This window comes from Parasteatoda tepidariorum, chromosome 3, assembly GCF_982258835.1.
Source record: "Parasteatoda tepidariorum strain Cologne lab strain chromosome 3, Ptep-v5.0, whole genome shotgun sequence".
Lineage (NCBI taxonomy): Eukaryota > Metazoa > Arthropoda > Arachnida > Araneae > Theridiidae > Parasteatoda > Parasteatoda tepidariorum.
In genome coordinates this window covers 77869208-77891106 of record NC_141757.1, presented here as the reverse complement: position 1 = coordinate 77891106, position 21899 = coordinate 77869208, and the positions used below count along the sequence as shown (strand labels likewise).

The window sequence follows — 21899 nt, the reverse complement described above, 5'->3', positions numbered from 1 at the left end:
TGATCAATTTAATTGTATTTTAACTATTATTTTGATTTGTGATTTCCTTTGAAACAATGCTTTACTTTTGGCTTCATTTGATGTTTTTAACAATATTTTTTTCATTGTAATATTGGCTTATTACTCTTCTCATATAATTATAATGTAAATATTACTATGATATATTTTTACTGTGAAATAAAAGTATGAATTTATTAAATGTTATTGTGTTCTCTGCCTTTGGCATAATAATTCTAACTCTTTTGGACTGTTAACACACTATTAGTATTTTTTTAGCTTAATTTTTTCTCATTTAATAACTAATTTTAATTCAGTGTTCAATAGAAGAATTAAAAATGTGTACCAGTATGAGAAACCATTGGTAATAATTTAAAATGCATTTCCCATTTACTGATCAAAATTGGTAATTCATTTTATGCTTTATTTTTTCATTATGTGACATGATTTCATAACTTTTAGTATAAACTTTGCCCCAAAATTTTTGAATTAAGAATTTTACTTTTAATGAAAAATGTGTTAAAATTTTAAAATTTATGCTTTTTTAAATTTGTTTTCTTAATCTAAAATTTGCATTTGGGTTTTTGTTTGCGTAAAAATACTTTTCTGTATTAACTTCCATATGAATAGCTTAAAAATTAAAGAAATTTTTCTAATTCTTTAAAAATTGGAAAAAATTTTTGGAGATATTTTGTGAAATTTTTGTTAATACTAATATACACTAAAATATATGTTGAGTTTTTTTTCATAAATATTTTTTAACGTTTTTGGTAAACTCTATTGATTTTTTAAAAAGTCTATATCATATGTTAGTGGGTAAAAAAAATCAAAATTTATAATTCTGTGTGTACTGTATTTTTTTCTGTATTCATTTAAGCATGAATTTTATAGTTCCTTTTGCAATTTGCATACTGCTTTGACAAAGTGTTGATAGATGTATAATACTTTTTTTTATCTTGTTAGACCAAAAGGAACCAAAAGGAGAAAACATGACCTATTCTCTTGTTGAATGTGATTATTCCACTCTACCTCAAGATCAATTGAAGAATGTACAACAACCTACTAATGTTTTTCTTGAAATCACTACAGATCCTACTGCTAGCTTTGTCCAAAGTAATTTTAATTTTCTACTAGATTTAAAAATTGTAATTCTGTTACTATCATTGTAATTTCATTATAGCTACATTAATTATACTTAAAGTTATTAATTATGTGAATTTTTTTTAATATATGATGTTTTATGAGTCTTCTTGATATAGAAAATATTGATATAAGATTTATCGGAATATAGATTTTATCAAACAACACTTTTGTCTATGACCATTTCCTGTAATTTCATTACCAAGCATTTAAAAAAAATCAGTTTAATTGAAAATTAAAACAATTGAACCTTTTAATTTCTCTAACTGTGCTTCATAGATTTTAAATTATTGAAACTTAAAGTTATTTCGTAATAATTTTTAGTATTTCTTATAATTCACAAACTTGCTCAAAAATGTAATTTCATTACCACAGAATTGGCAAATCTTTATGAACAGAATTGATTTTGTTTTGATTAATTTAATGATTATTTTTTTTTAACATAATTGAGTTATTTACTGTGAAACCTCAATTTGTGTGTGTTTCTATGAAATGTATGTTTCATATTTAATTTTCTTTTTTCCTCTTCAGCTCCTAATCATTAGACTTATTTAATAGGTGTTAAAGTTTAATAAAATTGGGTGGAATAATGTGGTTATTATAGAAATGAAAATGAAAATAATTAAAAAAAAATTAATCTTATTTATCTGTTTCAAAACATCTTTTATTGTTCTGATTATAGCTATGTTTTGATTGTAATTTTTTTAACTTCTAAATTGTTTTTGTATCTCTAAGTATATTTAATTTATTATCCCAAAAAATAAATAAAAACTTGATGCCATGTTAGACTACAGAGACGTATTAAGAGATTCTACATTTTAATGCATTAATAAATAAATAAATAAATAAAATGGCTGCACGTCCTTTGAAAGCATTGTTTTTGCATCTGTGTGCAGAAAAAATTAAATGTAAATTTAATTTAAAAAGTAAGCTCTACCTAGCAAAAAACTGTTAAGTGCGATCTGATTAATAAGTGGTCTTGCACACCAAATGCCTACATGAAGAAAAAAGCAAATATTGCTAACTAAAAAACTGAGATATTGTTTCTGGTGCATTCCCTTAACACTAAATCCAATAGAACCAAATTCAAGCTTTATAGTTTTGAAATTAGAATGGCTTTATGTAAAAAAGACTAAGCTTGAAATGTACCTATTTACTTATCTGACTTTGCTATCTAGACTGGCAAAGTATTATTTCCTCTGTATTTTTCATCCTGAATAAAATGATGCTTAACACCATAATAAGTCCATAGGACTAATTATTTTGAAGTTGCAAGGGGTTTTATGTGCAAAAGGACCTTTATTTATACTTATAGTTATTTACATTTTTGACATTGCAATCTCTGGTTTATCTACATTAGTGAGATATTATAACTTATGTACTGAATCGAATGAGATTATCAGAGTTAATCTGACTCTTATGTCATTAGACTTAACAATCGATACAATGCATGTAGAATCTTGTCTTTTGACCTGTATTTTTCTGCAAAGCAAATCAGATTTTTACATTGAGAAATGATGCATAGAGAAGAAACATTCTGTAAAATTCTTTTATTTACAAGGAGACAAGAAAGTTAAAATTTTTATTTGTTATTCTCTTGTATTATTCTTTATTTTGAGCTTATATTTTAAAAAAAATAAGAATATTTTTCTTAACTTTTTTTAGAAAACAACAGGAGACAACCAAGTGAAGTGTGGGATCATTTTTCAAAAATTGATAAATTTACATCAAGATGCCTATATTGTGGTGCAGTATTAAGTTCAAAATCAACTATTTCCAATTTAAAAAGACATCTTATTATGAGACACCCAACTGCTCGTTTTAAATCAGATATGACTCCATATAAAAGAAAATAGCTTTTGAGTCAAAGCAAATATATTACAGATAGCAATAATTTTCTATTCTAAAACTTAGTATGTTTTTGCATCTAAAATTATTTAGTTGATGTATGATGCTTCTCATCATGTTTTTAAAAACATTTTCTTTGATAACTAATGTTCTCTATTTAATGTTTAATTATATATCTTTTTTGTTATTATGTAATTATAATTTTCTTAATTATAGCAAGAATAAACTTTAAATCTCCAGAAATTTTCTGATAGGAATTTCTTTCTTTATTACTTTTAGGGGTAATAAAGTTAACAGAATACTTTATACATGATATATACATAATATAAATACATAACATAAAAACATAATATATATGCTTAGATACATAATATATGTGTTATCAGATATGAAGTAGCCATTTTTAAAACCATATTTCAAAAATTATCCTCTTTCACTTAAAAAGTTATATTACAATTATGAATACTTTTATGAGAATTTCGTTATCTATAAAAACTAAATAGTATGAAACAATGTAAAAGTAAAGCTTTTGTGTGTTAAAAATTTATTTTTTAACTTATTCTGATATTTTTTAAATTTATGTTTTTTGTAAAATTTTTGTTTGTAATTTATTTTTCTCTTTGCCCCATGTAAAAATAAATTTTTATCTGAAGGTATCGACTACTGCAGATTTTAATACCTGATTTTCTAACAGTAGAAAATTGTTCAGCATAGTATAATAAAGTGAAATAAAAATTGCTTTATTCTTTTCAATGAAAATAATTATAACATTAATCACATTACTTAAACATTATTATTAATAGATAATCTAATTTAATCTAATTGGGTAGACATTTAATTTAATATAATTAGATAGAAAATTTATAATCACCACAGAGATATATTTTTGACCCTATCAGCATATATGATAAATTGTAAATCATCATATAATCAAATTATATAATCAATTATGTTATAATATTATCAAATGAATAAAATTCTAGTCAGTTCCTTCTGTGTCATAGATAAAGTTTTCCCTATATTCACTTTTTTTTACAACATTTTATTTTATTTTATGACCGTCGTTGAACACCCGACCAAATTCTGAGTTTACGATTAACAAGGTTCAACTTCTTAGCCTTGTATCTTAAACTCAGTCCAGATGACAGGGAAACTCTTGGATCAAACTAGCCTTCATGGAAGCATTCTGATGGAACATACCTGCATTTGCGTTACATGGAGAGAAAAACCATGAAAGCCTTTTACTTTTAGCCTCTCGGCAAGGGCTTGGACGGTAAGGGCTTTGGACGGTAAGGGCTTGTACCGTCCTTAGCCTTGTATCTTAAACTCAATCCAGAAGACAGGGAAACTCTTGGATCAAACTAGCCTTCATGGAAGCATTTTGATGGAACATACCTGCATTTGCATTACATGGAGAGAAAAACCATGAAAGCCTTTTACTTTTAGCCTGTCGGCAAGGGCAGTCCAACTTATCCATCTACCTCTGAGGATATTTAATGTCGGCAATGTGGTCGGTCAGAGCTTGGAGTGGAATTCATACCAATCAGCCAACTCTGAGTTTTGAACCTAGGTCACCTCATTGGGAAGTGAGCACTCTATCCCTTGAGCTACCATGGCCTTTCTTGTTACAACTTGAATAATTTTTTTTAATACAATTGTATTCATCTTCATTCTACTTATTGTACAGATGATGTTACTTCTATAAATGTCAGACTAGTGGGCATTTCTTTGAAATTTTATGTGTGCATTTCACACAATTCTTACATTATTAACTGCACATATTTTTTTTATTATATTTGTATTGAATTTGAAATTTTACAAAGAGTGATTGTGGTAATCTTTTATTAATGTGGATTTCTTATGTAAATATGTGTTTAAGTTTAAAAGTTTGTAAATGTAATGTTAAAATAAAGTTTGTTTTTATTACATTTGGCTTAAGAATTATTTTCTCTTATTTGCTCTTATGGCTTTATTGTTTTTCTTTCATTAAGTTTAAAAGTAACCTTTTAATGTATTTAAAAGAGATATTTTATCGACATTAAAACATTTAAAAGAGATATTTTATCGAGTTTGTTAAAGAATATAATTCAATATAGATGAATTAAAGAAGTTTTGCCATACATTATTTGAAACAGAATATCAGTGAATAGTACCATCTTCCTTTTTACGAGTTGTTTTCATTGCTCCAGCGAGGGAAATATAGCTAAGTGTTGTACATTTAAACCATTTCACCATTCATTCATAAGTTGTTATAGGTACTCCTAATCAAGGTGGGCCTTTAAGTAATAACTTAGTTCTTATATGCGATATGGCATTGAATTTTTTTTTTTGCAAGAAGAATTAAGCCTTGCTAAAAATTGTTTCATTAGTCTAGCACTGCAAAATTTGTGTTGGTAAATTTTTATAAATAATTACATTGATTAACTTGTAAGATTAAAGAAATTTTTCTCATTGCCTCTAGTGAGAAATAGAAACTGACTATAAATTTTAAAGTTCTTTGTTTTATTAGTGTTTAGATTTCTTTTCTAGATTTCACAATAACTATTACTTCAATTAAATAATTTTTGTTTGCTGTTAACTAGTTGTCATATTTAAAATCATTTAATTATTTTTAATGGGGATATGTATTGATTTCTGCTTTTGTTGTTAAAATTTTAAGTGATTTCTTCTAATTCTTCTTTTTTTAATAAAAAAAAATTAGGTATAAAAGTTAAAGATAAAATAATTTCTTAATTTAACTGCAAGCTCTTTTTAAATTAACTATTTTCATTAACTATTTAGTTCATCTCACAGTGTAATTATCTGATCTTGTGAGATTTTCTTTTAACTATTTTTCAAGGACAAGCTGATATTTTGTTTTATATTAGAATTTCAAGCGATTGCATTTTTTAAAATTTTTTTAAATTGAAAAGGACATAGATTTTAAAATATAAATCTGAAATTGTGTCTTATATGTATTTTATTTTTATTATGTCTGCTTACTCATCATATTTGTAAATTTGTTATTAAATATAAAAACAAATTCTTAGAACACAAAATCAAATTAGAAACAACTTTTTTTGCTGCTAAATATACTTTATAGCTTTATGCAGTTTTATTTTTGCAGTTAAAACTGTTGAATAATTATTTTTGTATTATTATTTAATAAATTATTAATGGTATTTCTTATATATGTTCTTATAAATATTATTTCTTTAAAATATATGAAGCTCCAAGTGAAATGTTTGATTTTTTTCTCCATAAGGTTTTATTTTTTGAAGCTCAAAAACTTTTTTTTACCCTGATTAATTATTTTTCTATTTAATTACTTTCTTTTAATTAGATCAAGTAAAAATTGAACCAGAGGAAAACAAAGCAAATATCATAAGTTTCTGTATGCCAAATGATTGTGTTATGCCTCCTGACAATTTGTCCTTTGAAATTGCCGAAGAACATGTAGATAACATTCCATGTCCTATTGATATTTCTCTTGAAAGTAGCAACCAAGGTAATTTTAACTTACAATTTTATTTTGTCATCTTAATTAGTGTTAAGTCTTAAAGTGAGAAATGCTAATAAAATATTTGCTTTAGCAATCCTCATGTGTTTGAAAAGGGGACTTTCTAGTTTTACTTAAATTATAAAATTTAACATGAGTTTACTCAAATGCCACTTAGCATTTTTATTTCAACTTCTCAAGACTTATGATCTTTCTTGCTATTATTCAATATAAATATATATATATGTATGTATGCATATATATATATATATATATATATATATATATATATATATATATATATATATATATATATATATATATATATATATATATATATATATATATATATATATATATATATATATAATTTAACATGAATGTTTTCTATAAAGAACATTTGGTTTAAGGTTTAACATTCTTTTCATTACATTTTGCTTTTACATTATTAACATGCAATAAATTATTTATTAATTTAATCTTTTATTTTTAAATTTTTATTATTGACCAACAATGTATCCCTCTTATGTAGGAATTTTGCATGTGAGTTATAAAATATATTTTGATACGCTACAAACTGATTTAATATCTCAGGATTATCATGTGATAATTTATCTCTGTAAATTTTTGTCTTGTATTAGTCAAAAATTGGTGTTCAAGTGAGAACATATGCTTTTGTGGGATATTTTATTAATATAATTTTAATCATGGAAATACTGAATATTTTAACTTTATTTATAAGGTATAAGAAAATATATAAAATAAAGCTAAGCATTCCAAAATAAATTAACAAAATGTCAGATTTTCACTTCTTTCTTAAATATATCATCCACTGAAAAGGCCGGGATAGCCTAGCTGGTAGGTTGTGAGTTCGATCCCCTCTGGCCGAGGACTTCCCATGTATAAAATGGTGACTGGTGTATGCTATATCTGTCAGGGACACTGTATCTGGTGTATGCTATATATGTCCCACAAGTTCCCATAAGCAAATCAATACCTGTGGGGGTACTGGATTGATCATGCTCTAATTCAGGTCAAAATTATGAGCTTTGGATGGATGTAAGGATGGTACTTAGCTGCCAACTTTACTAGTTTGTGCCATTTACCAGACAAGGAGAACTTTTATACTGGTATAATAAAAATTTTCTTGGAATTTGCATATTTTCAAAAATTCCCTAAAATTTACTAATACATAATGAAGCAAGCCTCATATATAGTAATCAGTATAAAGTTTTTCTTTCTTTCTTTTTCTTTGTTCTAAAAATTTCAGTTAGTTTTTATTCAGAACTTCCTTTTTAAATTATAAAATCTTTTAATTATCAATAATGATTTACTTATCTACTACTATTTAAAATTATGAGTAAACATAATAGATTCATCTAATACCAATCATAAATGGAAAATATTGCAGACCGTTTATAGTTATTAGTTTTATAAAGTTTTTGTATTTTGATGACAGTAAAAATCCCTATGTATAAAATATGTTGTGTATTATGCAACAGTTACATGAGATTTATATTATTTTGTAAAATCTACTGGATTTTTTCCTATTCTTGTTGGCAGCTATGATGGTGTGTAAATGTATCCTCCCTGTAAAACAGGATGTGACGTATAGATGTTGTCTCCGGATCATTGGCGTCGTCAGATAAAATTTATTGGGGGGGGGGGGACCATACTTTAGACTGGTCTTTAAGTTTTTATTCAAATTATAATTATGCAAAAATTAAAATTATACAAAAATTGAATTTTGTTCAAACATTAGGTTAGCACATTGATCTAACGGAAATTTCTTGGAAAGAGCAACAAATAATAATAAATATTTTTTTAAAATTATTTTAACTTTATTAATTGCTTTGGTACATGCTTGTGCATGTTGATTAACATCGATTTATTAATTATCTACTTTCCTATTTTCTACTCCATGCGCTGAACTGGTATTGGGCTTGTAAAGGAATAAAAAATTTAAACTGGGGAGTTTTTCCGGATGATGCAGATGTAACTGTGCAATGTGAAGGTGTGATTCAAAATGGGAATCAGTAGAATAAGCAGTAAATACAATTACTACATTAATATCAATTAAAAATTGAGTTGTGGTGAGTCGTAAGTTTGTAATTTACTTCAGGCGAGGAAATATATTTGTCCTCAAAAACTGCCTTGAGAGCTAGGCTTGTTAGTCTGAAATAGCTAAATATTTTTTTAATAAAAATAATATTTATTTCAATTATAGTAGCATACTAAAAATAAAAAAAAGAACAGAGTTCAGTAAATTAAATTTTTGCTATATAGGCAGAAACTGCAGAATAGTGCATGATAACAACATTTTGACAAATAAATATTTTATTTATTGATAATTTCTATTTTTACTTTCCATTTTTTTATTAAATGATTATTTCTTCTTTTTCTAATGCATTTTTTATAAAAAAGCATTATTTAAAAACAAAATTTCATCAATTTTATTTTTAACTTTTGAACCTTTCATATTTTTGTATTCTGTGTTTGATTACTATATAATGTATGAAATACTGCAAATTTATTTTATGATTAAAAAATGAATTGTATCATAGAAACGACTAAAACTTTACAAATTGATAATACTTTAAATTTTTTTGATATTTTTAACTAATTAAGAGATTTAGCCCCTGAGAGACTGTTGATTGATACATTATTTATTACAATACTATATATTAAATAATTAAAAAAATTAAAAATATGTAAAAATTAAAACATATAAAGTATTAAAAATATATGAAGTAATCATGTATCACATATCATTTTTATGTATCACGTATGTCTCTTTTTCAAAAGTCTCAATTGAAAAATAAGCATAATTTCTTTAAATAATACATTGAGGTAAAAGTAAAGTTACTTAAATCCAATATGCGCAGTGTTTTAAAAATATAGTTTTATTTTGAAAAGAACATTTTGTTTGTTAAAATTTTTGATGAGAATGACATGAAATTTATAAATGCATAATATTATGTCATGTAATCCTACGTGATAAAACAATCATGAATGAGATAAATTTTTTGGGGCATATTTTAACATTATAAATTGTAGTCGAATGTTTTTAAAAAAAATGTAAGGAAAAAGTCATAATACGTTTTGCTAAACGAAAATTTTTTTTTTTTGCTATGAATTTGAATTGATCTGAGATGAGAGATACAACATTAATAATAATACTGGAGAAACTATCTTTAATATTGGTTTGAGTAGAGATTATCATGATTAAAATAAATATATTTATAAAACTCTAAATTGCAAAAAAAAAAAAAAAAAAAAAAAAAAAAAAAAAGAGGAAGAAAAAAAATTTTGAGAAATTTAAGAATATTAAAGCAGTTTTAAGTTTAGCCATTTTCTCATCTTGTTCCGGTTCAAAACGTTTTAAAAATCGAAATTGTTGTCTTTAAAAAGGAAAATAAAATTTTATTCAGTTAATTGACAGAACTATAGTATTCATATTTTGAAGAAATGATAAATTATAATAATTGTGATGGGAATAATTTTTATGCCCATTTTATTTAATGTATTTATCTTATTATTATTTTCAAGCAAAGAAACAGACAAGATGAGATATTTTTGGTTTTCTTGGATCGCATGATTTATTTTGGTAACCATAAAAACTTCATATAAATGTACACGAAAAAATAAAAAGGACAACACATAGAACTCTTATTTTCCTTCCTCTATCGGCAGTATTTATAGTTTCAGTATTAAAATTTTAAGAATTAATACTTTTAATTCAGAAAAAATATTTGTTGAAAATACCAAATTATGAAAATGTTGATTAGCACAAAATAATTACTTTAAAAATCCCATATTATTTTGATAAAAACAAAATAAATAAAATTACATGAAGTAATCATTAAACACTCATACAATAAATTGAGTTTAACAATTTGTCCCATTCTTAAAAAAAAATATTTTTATTTGTTTTTTTTACCGTAATAAAATTATATGAATTTTTTTTAGGAAACTTTTGCATTTGAAGTATTTCTTCATTGTTTTAATTAATTAAAATGCAAGTTAGTGATAATTATTTATATTTGAACATAAATAATCAATGTTTATATAAATTTTTTTAATTAAAATTTTTTATTAATTTTATAAATGTCCTTATAAACATAAACGTGACATTAAATTTCTGAATGAAAACAAAGTTATAGAAAGGTCATTAAAATTCTAAGTTTCGATTTATAATTTCAAAAATTAAAAAGTTACATTGATTTTACAAATATAAATAAAAAGTAGCTCCGTGCGTTCAAAATAAATTCATGCGCAATGAACAGTAAAACCATGAAATGATGTACTGTATAAATAAATTTAATATACAAACTATAAAACAATTCTTGCAAACATATAATAATAAATGTATTAGTAAGTGATTTAATATAAACATTTGCTTACCTCCCCAGAATTTATTTAATGACTTCTTATTATCCAACGATAAACACTATTACAAAAACTTTAAATAAACTTTATTTAAAAAAATAACAACAAATAATTTAAGTTAAAACATTTAATGAAACAAAATATAAAAGTAAACAGAATTACTACTTATATTTATCAAAATTTCGAACTGACTGGAAATGTCTAGTTTAAATAATGATGGAATAACACTGTGAGCGCTTATAGGTAAGAGAAGATTTAGAATGATTCTATTTCAGAGAAATTTTCTTAACAAAACCACCAAAAAAAAAAAAAAAAAAAAAAAAATAGAAAATGTCTACAAGAATCTCTCCCTACTGAAATCCCCCCTAGAAATTCTAGATAATTGCCTGTTTGAGACAATTTATGAATAGGTAGGGGTCTGTTGATATTTGACATTTTAAAAAAGAGGACAAAAGAGCCCTGGGCCATAAATACGATAAAGATAAGTTAAAAATGCTAACCATTTTCCCGTATCCTAAACTAAGGCGGCTATTTTTGGGTATGAAATGACTATGTGTGTTATGTAGTTGAGGGAGAATCGTCTTTATCAGTTAACAGTGAGAAGAAAAGGAATGGTGGGAAGAGTGTTTTATTGCTTATTGAAGGAAAGGGTGGCTGTGACATTTCTTGTAGTTCTCTAAACACCTGTTTTATTTTTTCAGACAGTGCATTTTTCTGTGTGTATTTTATTTTTTACTAATTTTCTTTTAATTATATAATATAATAAGTTGCGCTTTGTAAAAATAAGAGAGAGAGAAATTAAAAGTTATGGAAACAAAACGGAAATATTTTCTCAAAATAATGAACCCTGGCTTCCCAATTATTGGGGGGGTCCAGACGCCTTGGACCCCTATGGTTCCGACGCCAGTGCTCCGGATCATCCTCCGGGATGTTTTCCGGATCGTCACCAAATGTTCACTGTGCAGCTCTAGTACGACGTGAATAAAAGTACCAATACTATCCACTTGGAATTGGAATGAGATCATATTCTTTTAACTGTCATAAATGACCTGCTACCTGGTGTGGTTTCCAAGAACTATTTGGAATCTCCAAATGAGGACTCTAATGCAGCTCTAATGACAATCTGAATAACATTATGAAGCAAAAATATATACCTCCTCAACTAAGGCCTATATGCATAAGAGGATTAATTAAATAAAACTCATAAAGTATTTTTTCTGAAGTGAGAAATAAAAATCTTAAAATAAAGAATTGTTGAAGAATTAAAAATTTTGTCTTAATTTAATAGCACATTTTTTTTGTTTTGTTATAGAAATTAAAATCTCTTCCCAAGCAAATACAATATCTCCAAGTTCATCAAAAATTAAGAGGAAGAGGAAGCGCAAAGGCAAAAAAGATGATTTTTTTATTATTCATGGAAAATACTTTCCACCCCTAAGGAACCTATCTCCTACCCACATAGAAAATAATGAAATAGGTATGATTTTACAATAAATTTTTTTAAAATTTTTTTTAAAGAGTTAATGTTTGTGTTAGCATTTAAGATTCTTAAATCCATTATTTTTAATTTTATTATTCCAATACCATTGTATTAAAACTGAAATATTGCTAAAATAAATATTTAATGCTTACATATATTTGCATTTAATTTATTTTAAATTTGTATATTATCAATAAAACCTATGAATTTCTAACTTGCTCTATAATTGTTACAAAGCTAACCTTGTTGTCCCCTTTTTTCTGGAAGATCCGACCCTTTAAATTTTCTTGAAATTCAGCATTTACCTATAGAAATGGGGTAATGATAGTCTTTTTTTTTCTCTTTTTGTGGTGAAAATCACAAACGGATAAATTTTTTTTTATAAAGATAAGCATTTTGTTGAAACTAGGATCTTCCAGTACATCATTAGGGACTGTTTTCCTCCTTTTGGGGAATACAGCCCCTAATCCAGCAAAAATTCTCCTAAAAACACTGAAGTCTTAAACTTCAGAATAATGACCACTGTGTCATTTTTTAAAAATTTTGTTTTCAAACAAGGTGTACAATACTGATGTCAAAGTTTCAGATTGAAATTTTTTTTTTTTTAACATAAAGTGTCAATTTGTCTTTTTATATCTCATCACTGGTATTTTCATATTTTTATCTTTCATGTTTTTGAATGTGTGCATTTTGAAAATGCTTATATCTTGATAAAAGAGTTTATTTAAATTGTGTTATTATGAGGAATAAATTTATTGTGATTTTCAAACAAGGGACTTTGAATTGACAAAACTGAAGTCACAAAAACTATTAAAAATGAAAATCAAACTTTTAAGTTTGCTGGTAGCACTACTACAAAAGTTTTTTTTTCCTTGAACAGTTTAATTATGTTATTATTTTTAATATGTGCACAAATTTGTATTTTTTATAAGTCATATTACTTTATATCTTGTTAAAATTACAAATTTGATTCTTTTTATTTTAATTGTACCTCGATCATAGGGAAAGTTTTGCAAATGGATCATTTTTAAAATTTTTAGATATTAGTTAAAATTTTTATCCTGAGGGGGGATGTAACATAAAAAGCTTCAATTATTTTTTTTATGTTATTCCTTTTATGAATATCCTTTCCTTAACTTATTATTCAAAACGAAATGCTTTCTCACACTTTTAAATTCAAATACTGTCATTTAATCTATTTTTGGGTAAGCATGCATTAATTAAAAGTAAGATATTTTCCCCTTTACTCTGTGTGGGAATCGCGCTCCCTATGTAATATACCAATTAGAATTACTAAGTTTTCCCTTTTCCCCTAAATCGAAACATTTTACGGATTTTCTTTGCAAGATTTTCCCTAACATTTAGGCTGAAGCACGATGAAATTGTGGCTCTCTCTCTCTGGTCATTCATCTGAAAATTATTAAATAAAATTAAATTCTTCATTTTTGAAATCCTGTGCCTGTTTTCCTGCTCGCCCAACTGCCTTCATTACACACACACACATATATATAAAATAAAATTTAAAATACTTAATGCAAACAAGATAGAAATTTGTGAAGTAAAAGAAAAATAGAACATAAACAATTAAACAATTCCAAATCACAAGAGCACCAAGCTGCTGCTAATGTCATTACTGGAAGAATATTTGATAGAAATCAAAATAAATTATTTACCTTACACAAATCTGATAAATAACATTAAAGCAGGAATAATCCAAACAACAGCAAGGCAAGAAGTCATGGATAGTAAAAAACAGCCTCTAAACTTTACGAAAAGGGAAATATCCGAGAAAGAGGAATAAAATAAGATCAAAAATGGAAATGAAGTGCTGACCAGTGGTCTGTGCTTCCATTTTTGTATAAAGTTGGAGTTGTACATATAAATGTGTTTATCTTCTTTTAATAATAAAATTGTACAGCAAATACAATTATTGAATAACATATTTATTGATAAAAGCCAAAAAATTTTCAAAGTAATTTTGCATTATTTTTTTGAATTTTTAATTAGTTAGTTGCTTTTGTAGATTAGCAGTTTCTTTCCTACTGTCATTACTTTGTTGCTCATTGACATTGCTGTTTAAGGTAGAGTTGTTTTGAATGCTTAGAGGTGCACTGTGATAGGCTCATATTCACTCACATTTTTAATTTCATAACTGTATCTGCAATATTTGTCAACAACTATTTAAATATAAAGATCGGTATAGTGCTATCCAAAAACGGACTCATGCACTCGTTTAGACATTTCAATCTAATATTACTATGCATTTGTAAATTTTTATAATTAATTTTTGATAAAAAAATATACATGTTTTGAGCTTATTCAGAGGTTGTAGAGTATCAATTTAGTTTTTATATTGTAAAATGTTCTCTTCAAAGTTGATGGTAAGCTTTACAAAGTACTGTAAGTTACTTTTGACTCATTCTTTTAGTTAAAATATAAGCTCTAGATAATATGAATATGTGTTAGCCGTCCTGAGTACTGAGTCTGAGAATAATTCTCAGTTTCAACATGGAAAGTTGCTTTTATTTATGGCATTAAAAATATTCATGTTTCAAAATTTTTTCTTTACTATTGATTGTTATAATTCCACCCCTCCCATTTTTTCGCTTTAAAGATTGAATTAATGCTCTTATAATGAGAATTTTGATTGTCAATTTTCTTTCATTAGCTGATCAGTTATTTTGTCGCAGTTGTCATATTAATCTGTAATTTGTTTCACTTTGCTTATTGTTGTTATTTTGCATTTGACATTACTTATTTTTTCGCTATTTCATGATTTTCAGATTTCTCTGCTAAGCTGCCCACCTGCTCTTCAAGAAAAAACCACAAGCCTTTTATTCCTGCTTCAAAAAGACTAAAAAATGTTGGTCACATAGCAATGAGGTCGACTAGTAGAAGATGTGCACTTTGCAGCATCAAAACAAGTGTACACCGCACTAAATGGGCATGTTCCACTTGTAAAGTGCCACTGTGCATGCAAAGAGATAAAGTTCCTACATGTTTTCAAAAATTCCATCAAGAATAATTATTTTAATAATAAATCTACTTGTTTTAGTTGATATTTTTGTTTTGAAATTTATCTTAATAATTTATAATCATGTAGTTTTTGTTTAATTTTATTTAATTTTTTATTTGCATGGTGTTTGACAAACAATCATAATAGTTAATAACATTTATTTTTAAATATGAAACTTTTTTTAATTCAAAATATATAAATATATATTGTTTAAAGTATACTAGGCCTTTTGTATGTTTATATTTTAGAAAATACGAGAAGATATAGGAAATTTATGTATCTATTTTATATATTCCTTTTAAGTTTTGATTTAGAAATTGTGTGTACATAAATAATCCCTCATAAGTATTCAATAATCTAATTAGACTTACAATTTTGGTTCTTATTATTCACATAGTCTTATTATTTCATATTCTTTATCAATTAATTGTACAATGACTAGTGAAAAATTACTAAAAATGGATATTTTTTCAATTTAAAATAAATTTAGTTTTCCCATTTTTATACCTTAAATATATCTTAAGAAATGGTTTAACATTTTAGTTGCAAAACTATACTTTATGTATATTACATATTAGCTATAAAAATACTCATCAGAACTCAGAATCATAGTTTTATTTTTTCAAATTCCTCCCCTTTAGCAATTAATTAATCAATTTTTGATAAAGGAGAAATAATGAATTTTTTAAAATTTAGAATTCATTTTTTTACTTTAAAAATGTGTCCTTCAAAATGATTATGATAATTGAAAAACAGTACTGATAGCTGCAACTTTTACTTAATTGATATATAAAATGAAGCATCTGAAAACAAAATTTTCATATTTCTTGAATTTTATGATACATGTTAATTTTTATTGACATTATGTTTTTTTTGTCATAAAATGTTTTCGTGGAAAGTTAAAATAAATTGTCATACAGAATTTTCATAACTGTTAATGACTTTGATAAAAAAAATTGTGTTTTATTAACAAAATTTTTTTTTTTATGCTATGTCTTGCTTTTTTTTGTAAAATTTTAAATTAGCAAGTATAGAAATGCTAGCAGACTTTTAACATTTTATTTTGATGAACACTTTTAAATGATATTTGAAAAAATTAAGATACGAAAAGTGTATTTAGTATGCATAATATAAAGTTACTAATATTTTGTAATGTATTGAGTAGTCATATATTTGCACAATATATCACTAAGTAAAATATTTTTGTGGCTTGTTTATTAGAGTAAGAGCTACAAAAAAAAAAAATGAAATGAATGAGTTGTTAATTTTTTTTTTAAAAAAAGAAAGCTTATTTTCAATTAAAAACTGTTCGTCAAAATTTAGTATTAAATTGAAACGAAAATATATTTAATCAATTTCGATTTTGAAATTATTAAAATTTAAAATTGCATATGCTTGAAGAACTTAGCCTTGTAAACTCGCTTTTGAACTAAAATTTTCTTGAGTTTGAGTTTTCTTTTTATATTTTTTTATCTCTGTATTTTCCTATTGCGGTTTTTGTGCATTGATGTTTGATTTTCATTTGTTTTTGTTTATTGAATAAAAATATTATATAATTGAAGAGTGATCCAGTTAATTATTGTTGTTGCATAAATTCTATGATTGTACAAAAGTATTTCCTTATTGAAAATTGCAAAAAATTTGTGGAATGGTTTTTATTCTCTGATGTTTTCACGAATAGTTTAATTTTCTATCTAATGGAGTTGCTGACAGTTAAACTTGCTTTATTGTTTAAGCGTTTGCATTCATGTATAAAATTAATTCAAATTTACTTTGTCTAAATACTAATTAGTAAACAGTAGCTATGTATGTAAGATTCATCATACTTAAGAAAAAATTGTTGTCATTTAACATGCAATTTTAATGAAAACAAATTTTTAATTAATAGCTTTGCAGTCAGGGTCAAATAAATTTTAATTTAACAGCTTAAAGTCAAGCAAAATGAAATAGAAAAAAGTAATATTTTGACTTCTTGAACTCTATAACTTCTCCTATCTGTGGGTGTAATTAAAATACCTAAATTACATCCAATTTTTTGTTATGGCAGTTATCAAATTTAATTTTTATTCAACTGTGTAACTCACCTAAATATTTTTGAAGCTTCAAGTGTTAAAATTATGATGCGTTGCATGCACTAATAAAAAATATAATGTAATTTTTAGTGTCAAAAAATAAAAATGTTGTTTATTATTTAAAATTTTATTAATTTTTATTATGCATGTATTTAAGCACACTTTGTCCTGAATAAATCGTTCATAATGTTCTTTAATGTATCTTTTATCATGATGAAATGAAAATATTCTTTTATGTATTATCTTGTTAATCTAATAACAAAGTTACATCTTTAATCACAAAGTTGAATATTTTGTGTTTAATATCAGTATTTAGTGTTTCGTTGCTAATTAGGGGAAAGAAAAGAACTGCTGGTTTAAAGTATTTAAATTTCCTTGTTCTTTGAAGCTAAATTAATCTATTAAGTTGCATGTACAATTTTAAATTATTATTGTCTTCATATGCATTATTAAATTATTATTTTCTTCTTGTTATAACTTTTATATATTTAAAAAATACTCTAAATAGTTTTTTTATCCTCTGACCATCCCACAAATGGACAAATTTAGGCAAATGCTTCTTTCATGTACACCATTTCTATATCTAATATGGAAAATTAGGTTTCTCTATGTGAAATGAATGCAGCTCTAAATGCAACTTTCTATGCACACAACAGCTTGAGGATGAATAAGTTAAAAAGGATTAGCTGATAAAATCAAAGAATTTTCGCCCTTGATGAAGTAATAAAGGTTTTTATTTAAATGATGCAAACGTAATAAGAAAATTTTATATTCTTGTTACATTGTCTGATTGATTGTTTCAAAAAGGGCATTTTTTTTATTTAAAATTTATGTTTCAGGGACCAGTTATGTCTACTTGAGGTATTTAAAGTCCAGAAAATGTTCAGTAATGTTACATTTAAATGCTATTTACTTGCTTTTAGTGCAATGTACATTTAGTTGCTTGTATAATAGTTTTATTTTAGTGCAATATTACATAGATTATATCACAGTGTAGTTTTCTTTTAGTTTAATGTTTTATTAATGATACACAGTTTTGTTTTATAGCAGTACAGTATAAGTAGTATAATGTAACTTTAGTGTTTTCATGTTTGATAATGTAGTGTTAAGTAGTTTCAATTTTCGTAATTCTTATGTTTTAGCGTAATATATTTTTAATGTAATATTATTAGGAATATATTTTTTACGTTATTATATTAATTGTATATTTGATAGATTTGGTGTTTTTAGAATTAGTTTTGAAGTAGTATAACATATTAAAAAGTTATTTACAATTTTCAAAAATTTCTTACACTTTCTTTTTTTTCCTTTTTTAATAAAACCTTATTTCTTTTTATCTACTTCTGATGCAAAATTTTGTGTCTATTTTGAACGGAGTTAATCATGAAATGTACCCTCCAATTTATTAAGATAATGTACCAAAATTAACTAAGTTTCCTTTTTCCATATTTTTTAGTTTAAATTTAAGTGCTTTATGATGCAATCTTATAGTTTTGAATTTTTTATTATGCCTTGTTCATATACTTTATTGATTTATTTCTTAAAGAAAAAAATGGAATTAATTTTAAAACTATTACGCTTCTAACTTTGTATTTTTGAAATAGAAATTCATCAAATTATTTTTACTGTAATTTTGTTTTAAAAAGCAATTTTTCTCGAAACAAAATTTAGTTTTGCCAAGTAATGAAATATTTGGCCCTAGAAAACAAAAGCATCTCATAAAATATCCTTCACCATAGTTCATAACTTAAAGTATTACCAAATCCCTAATCAAGACTTTAATTTCAAAAAATTTTTTTCCTTCTCTTTTTACTCTTAAAAATTAGCATAATATTGTGCTACATTTTTTACTAGCTGTAAAAATTGATTTTGATTCATCTCTGAATGTTATGGCACATTCAGAAATTAAAAGAGCTCAAGAATTCCTAGCAACTGTAATTTTGAAGTAAACGTCAAAAATATCCTGCGAAACACCTTAAGAAAGGCATCTATTAATTCTAGTAGTCATTGTCCTAAATTGAAGGTTTTCTCTGTCTAACTAATTACCATAGTTCAAATTAATTTTTATCCTACCTTATAATAGCATTTCATAAAGTGTGTGTTGTAAATGAATTAGTTTTTAGAATTGAAAGGTTTTACTATCCTATTTACTATAAATTTTTTTTATTCTGACAGCAAATTTAAAAAGTGCTCTAATGAAACTGAAATGTTTTACACAATTCAAGTTTGTAGCAATTATAAAAAAATTATGTTGTAGCAATTATAAAATTTTTTGTCTAAAGAGCAAGTTATTGCTGCAAATAAAAGTGTTATATCAGTGTCGGGTTAAAATGTTTTGCTAGAAAAAAATGGGGGATAAATTTTATTTTGAACAAAGTAATAGAACTTTAATTAGTGAAAACAAATTTGTTTTAAAATTTAAAAATTCCTTACCAAAAAAAAAAAAAAGAAAGAAAAAAGCAGTGAATAGTTTCTTTTTCTGCAGAAGAAAAAAAAAAAAGTCTTATTTAACTCAAACAACTTTTTTTGTGTGTGTTTTTTTTAAAAATTTCATTGATTTTTCAACTTTATATACTTGAAGGATTAACATGCATCATCTTAGTGTTGAAATTTTGCTTAATTGAAAGAACTGATATTTGTTTGTAATAATTATTTTTCAGAAACAAATAAAAAAGAAAGTGAACTGTGGTGTCATTTCTCAAGACCTGATAAACTGAAAGCAAAATGCAGTTATTGCAATGCTGAATTCAGTATGAAAAATAACTCTACTTGGAACCTCATACGACACATGAATAGAAAACATCCATTTATTCAATTTAAAACAAAAGCAACTTCAGTGCGTCGTCCAAAGTGTTAAAGGAGAGTTTTTTTTACCTGTTTGTACATCAAATGTGTAAACCCCATACCAAACATTGAACTCATTGCGAATATACATAAACGAAACTTTCAAAATGAAATGGTTAAGGGGGAAAATTAATTTTCGTTTGTAATTTACTGTTATAAAACCATATTGTAATCAAGTTCGAGTTTGCATATAAACATTAGGTAAGTTCGATGACACAAAGATAGTGGAATGGTTTCTCATTTGTTGAAACTAATGCCATATGTAAAGAGTTGAAAAAGGTTAATGTGTTTTATTTTTTAAATGTTATTAAAATGTTAGCCAGGCACTGTATATATTCCACCCCCTTCTTTCTTTTATATAAACAAACAATTTAGAGTTAAACAAAGTGTCCACCTATCTAAAGATTTATTCTCTGCTTTAAGCAACCGCCGAGGATAGTTCAGAGCTCATATCTTACCACAATGGCTTAACCATTGTGTCATTCTTGTTCTATATTAATATATACATATCAAATGCAGAGTCTATTTGATATTAAATAAAGCAACAACAGGACACAGTATATACTTTAGGTTAATATAATGAAATATTTATATGTGCTTTACTGTTCATAACTTCTCCTTCTTGTTCTTTGTTTGATTAAATCTAAAGAATAAAAAATTTACTAATATTCCTCTTTTGAAATGCTATAGAATGCTCTAATTACAGATGTCAGAAAGAATTTATTTCTTTGAATGTTTCCATTAACTCCCTCATAACTGTATTTTAAAGTTTCATAAGATTGCTTTGAGAAGAGGAATTACTTATAAAAAATATATTACAAAGATCAAATATATTACAAAAGGATTAAATGTGTATTACAAAATATATTACAATTGGTCATCTTAACCAGACTTGTCAAAATTTCAACAAACAGATCTAATTTATCTTCCAATTTTTCAAAAAAATATTTTAGTTAAGCTAATTACATAATTTTGTATTTTTGTTAGATTCCTTTTGCTATTCTTTGGTAGTGTTAAATTGGTGTTTATATTATTTTAAGGATTGATAGGTATAGGATTGATAGGCATATACCTATCATTATATTTAACTATTATATTATATTTGTTATTCATTATATTTGTTTAAACTAATATCTTTCAGTTGGTTAGCTAAAATTATTTTAAAGTAAACTTGGACTGTTTTTATATTGTTAGTATATTGTTTTATATTGTTGTGTTCATATTTGTTTTTTTTTTTGCAATTCTGTGTTAAAGAAATAGTTTTATTTTTTATTGATTAGTATTATCCTATAAATTTCTACCAACCTATTTCACTCTCAGTTATGTTTATAGGTTTGATAATTTACCTTTTTAATACATTGTTGGATGTAGTATTAAATTTCTTTTTTATATTATTTGTTTATGTATTCAGGACAATTTGCGTGTATTAAACGCAATCACACATTGAAATAATTCATTGTTGATTGTTAACTATGATTATTAGTTTTACTTTTGCATGAGGTATTTTTCAATGTTTGTTTTAATTGAAGACTTGGATAAAGGATTTTAGACTTTCTGATGGCTTAACAATTGTAAAGATTGGATTTTCCACTGTAATTTGTTTATATGAAATAAAGTTACAATTTATGAAGTCTA

The 21899-nt window shown here is 25.2% G+C and overlaps 1 protein-coding gene across 1 annotated transcript in view; it reads left to right on the top strand.

Moving 5' to 3' along the window:
* LOC107438989 (uncharacterized) overlaps window positions 1-21899 on the top strand; it is a 27650-nt gene extending 5751 nt beyond the window's left edge. Inside the window, exons 3-7 of the mRNA XM_087159634.1 lie at window positions 961-1110; window positions 2803-2883; window positions 6308-6472; window positions 12165-12329; window positions 15116-21899. Coding sequence (XP_087015760.1) covers window positions 987-1110; window positions 2803-2883; window positions 6308-6472; window positions 12165-12329; window positions 15116-15357 — 777 coding nt within the window. The 5' untranslated portion in view covers window positions 961-986 and the 3' untranslated portion in view covers window positions 15358-21899. The remainder of the gene's footprint in view (window positions 1-960; window positions 1111-2802; window positions 2884-6307; window positions 6473-12164; window positions 12330-15115) is intronic.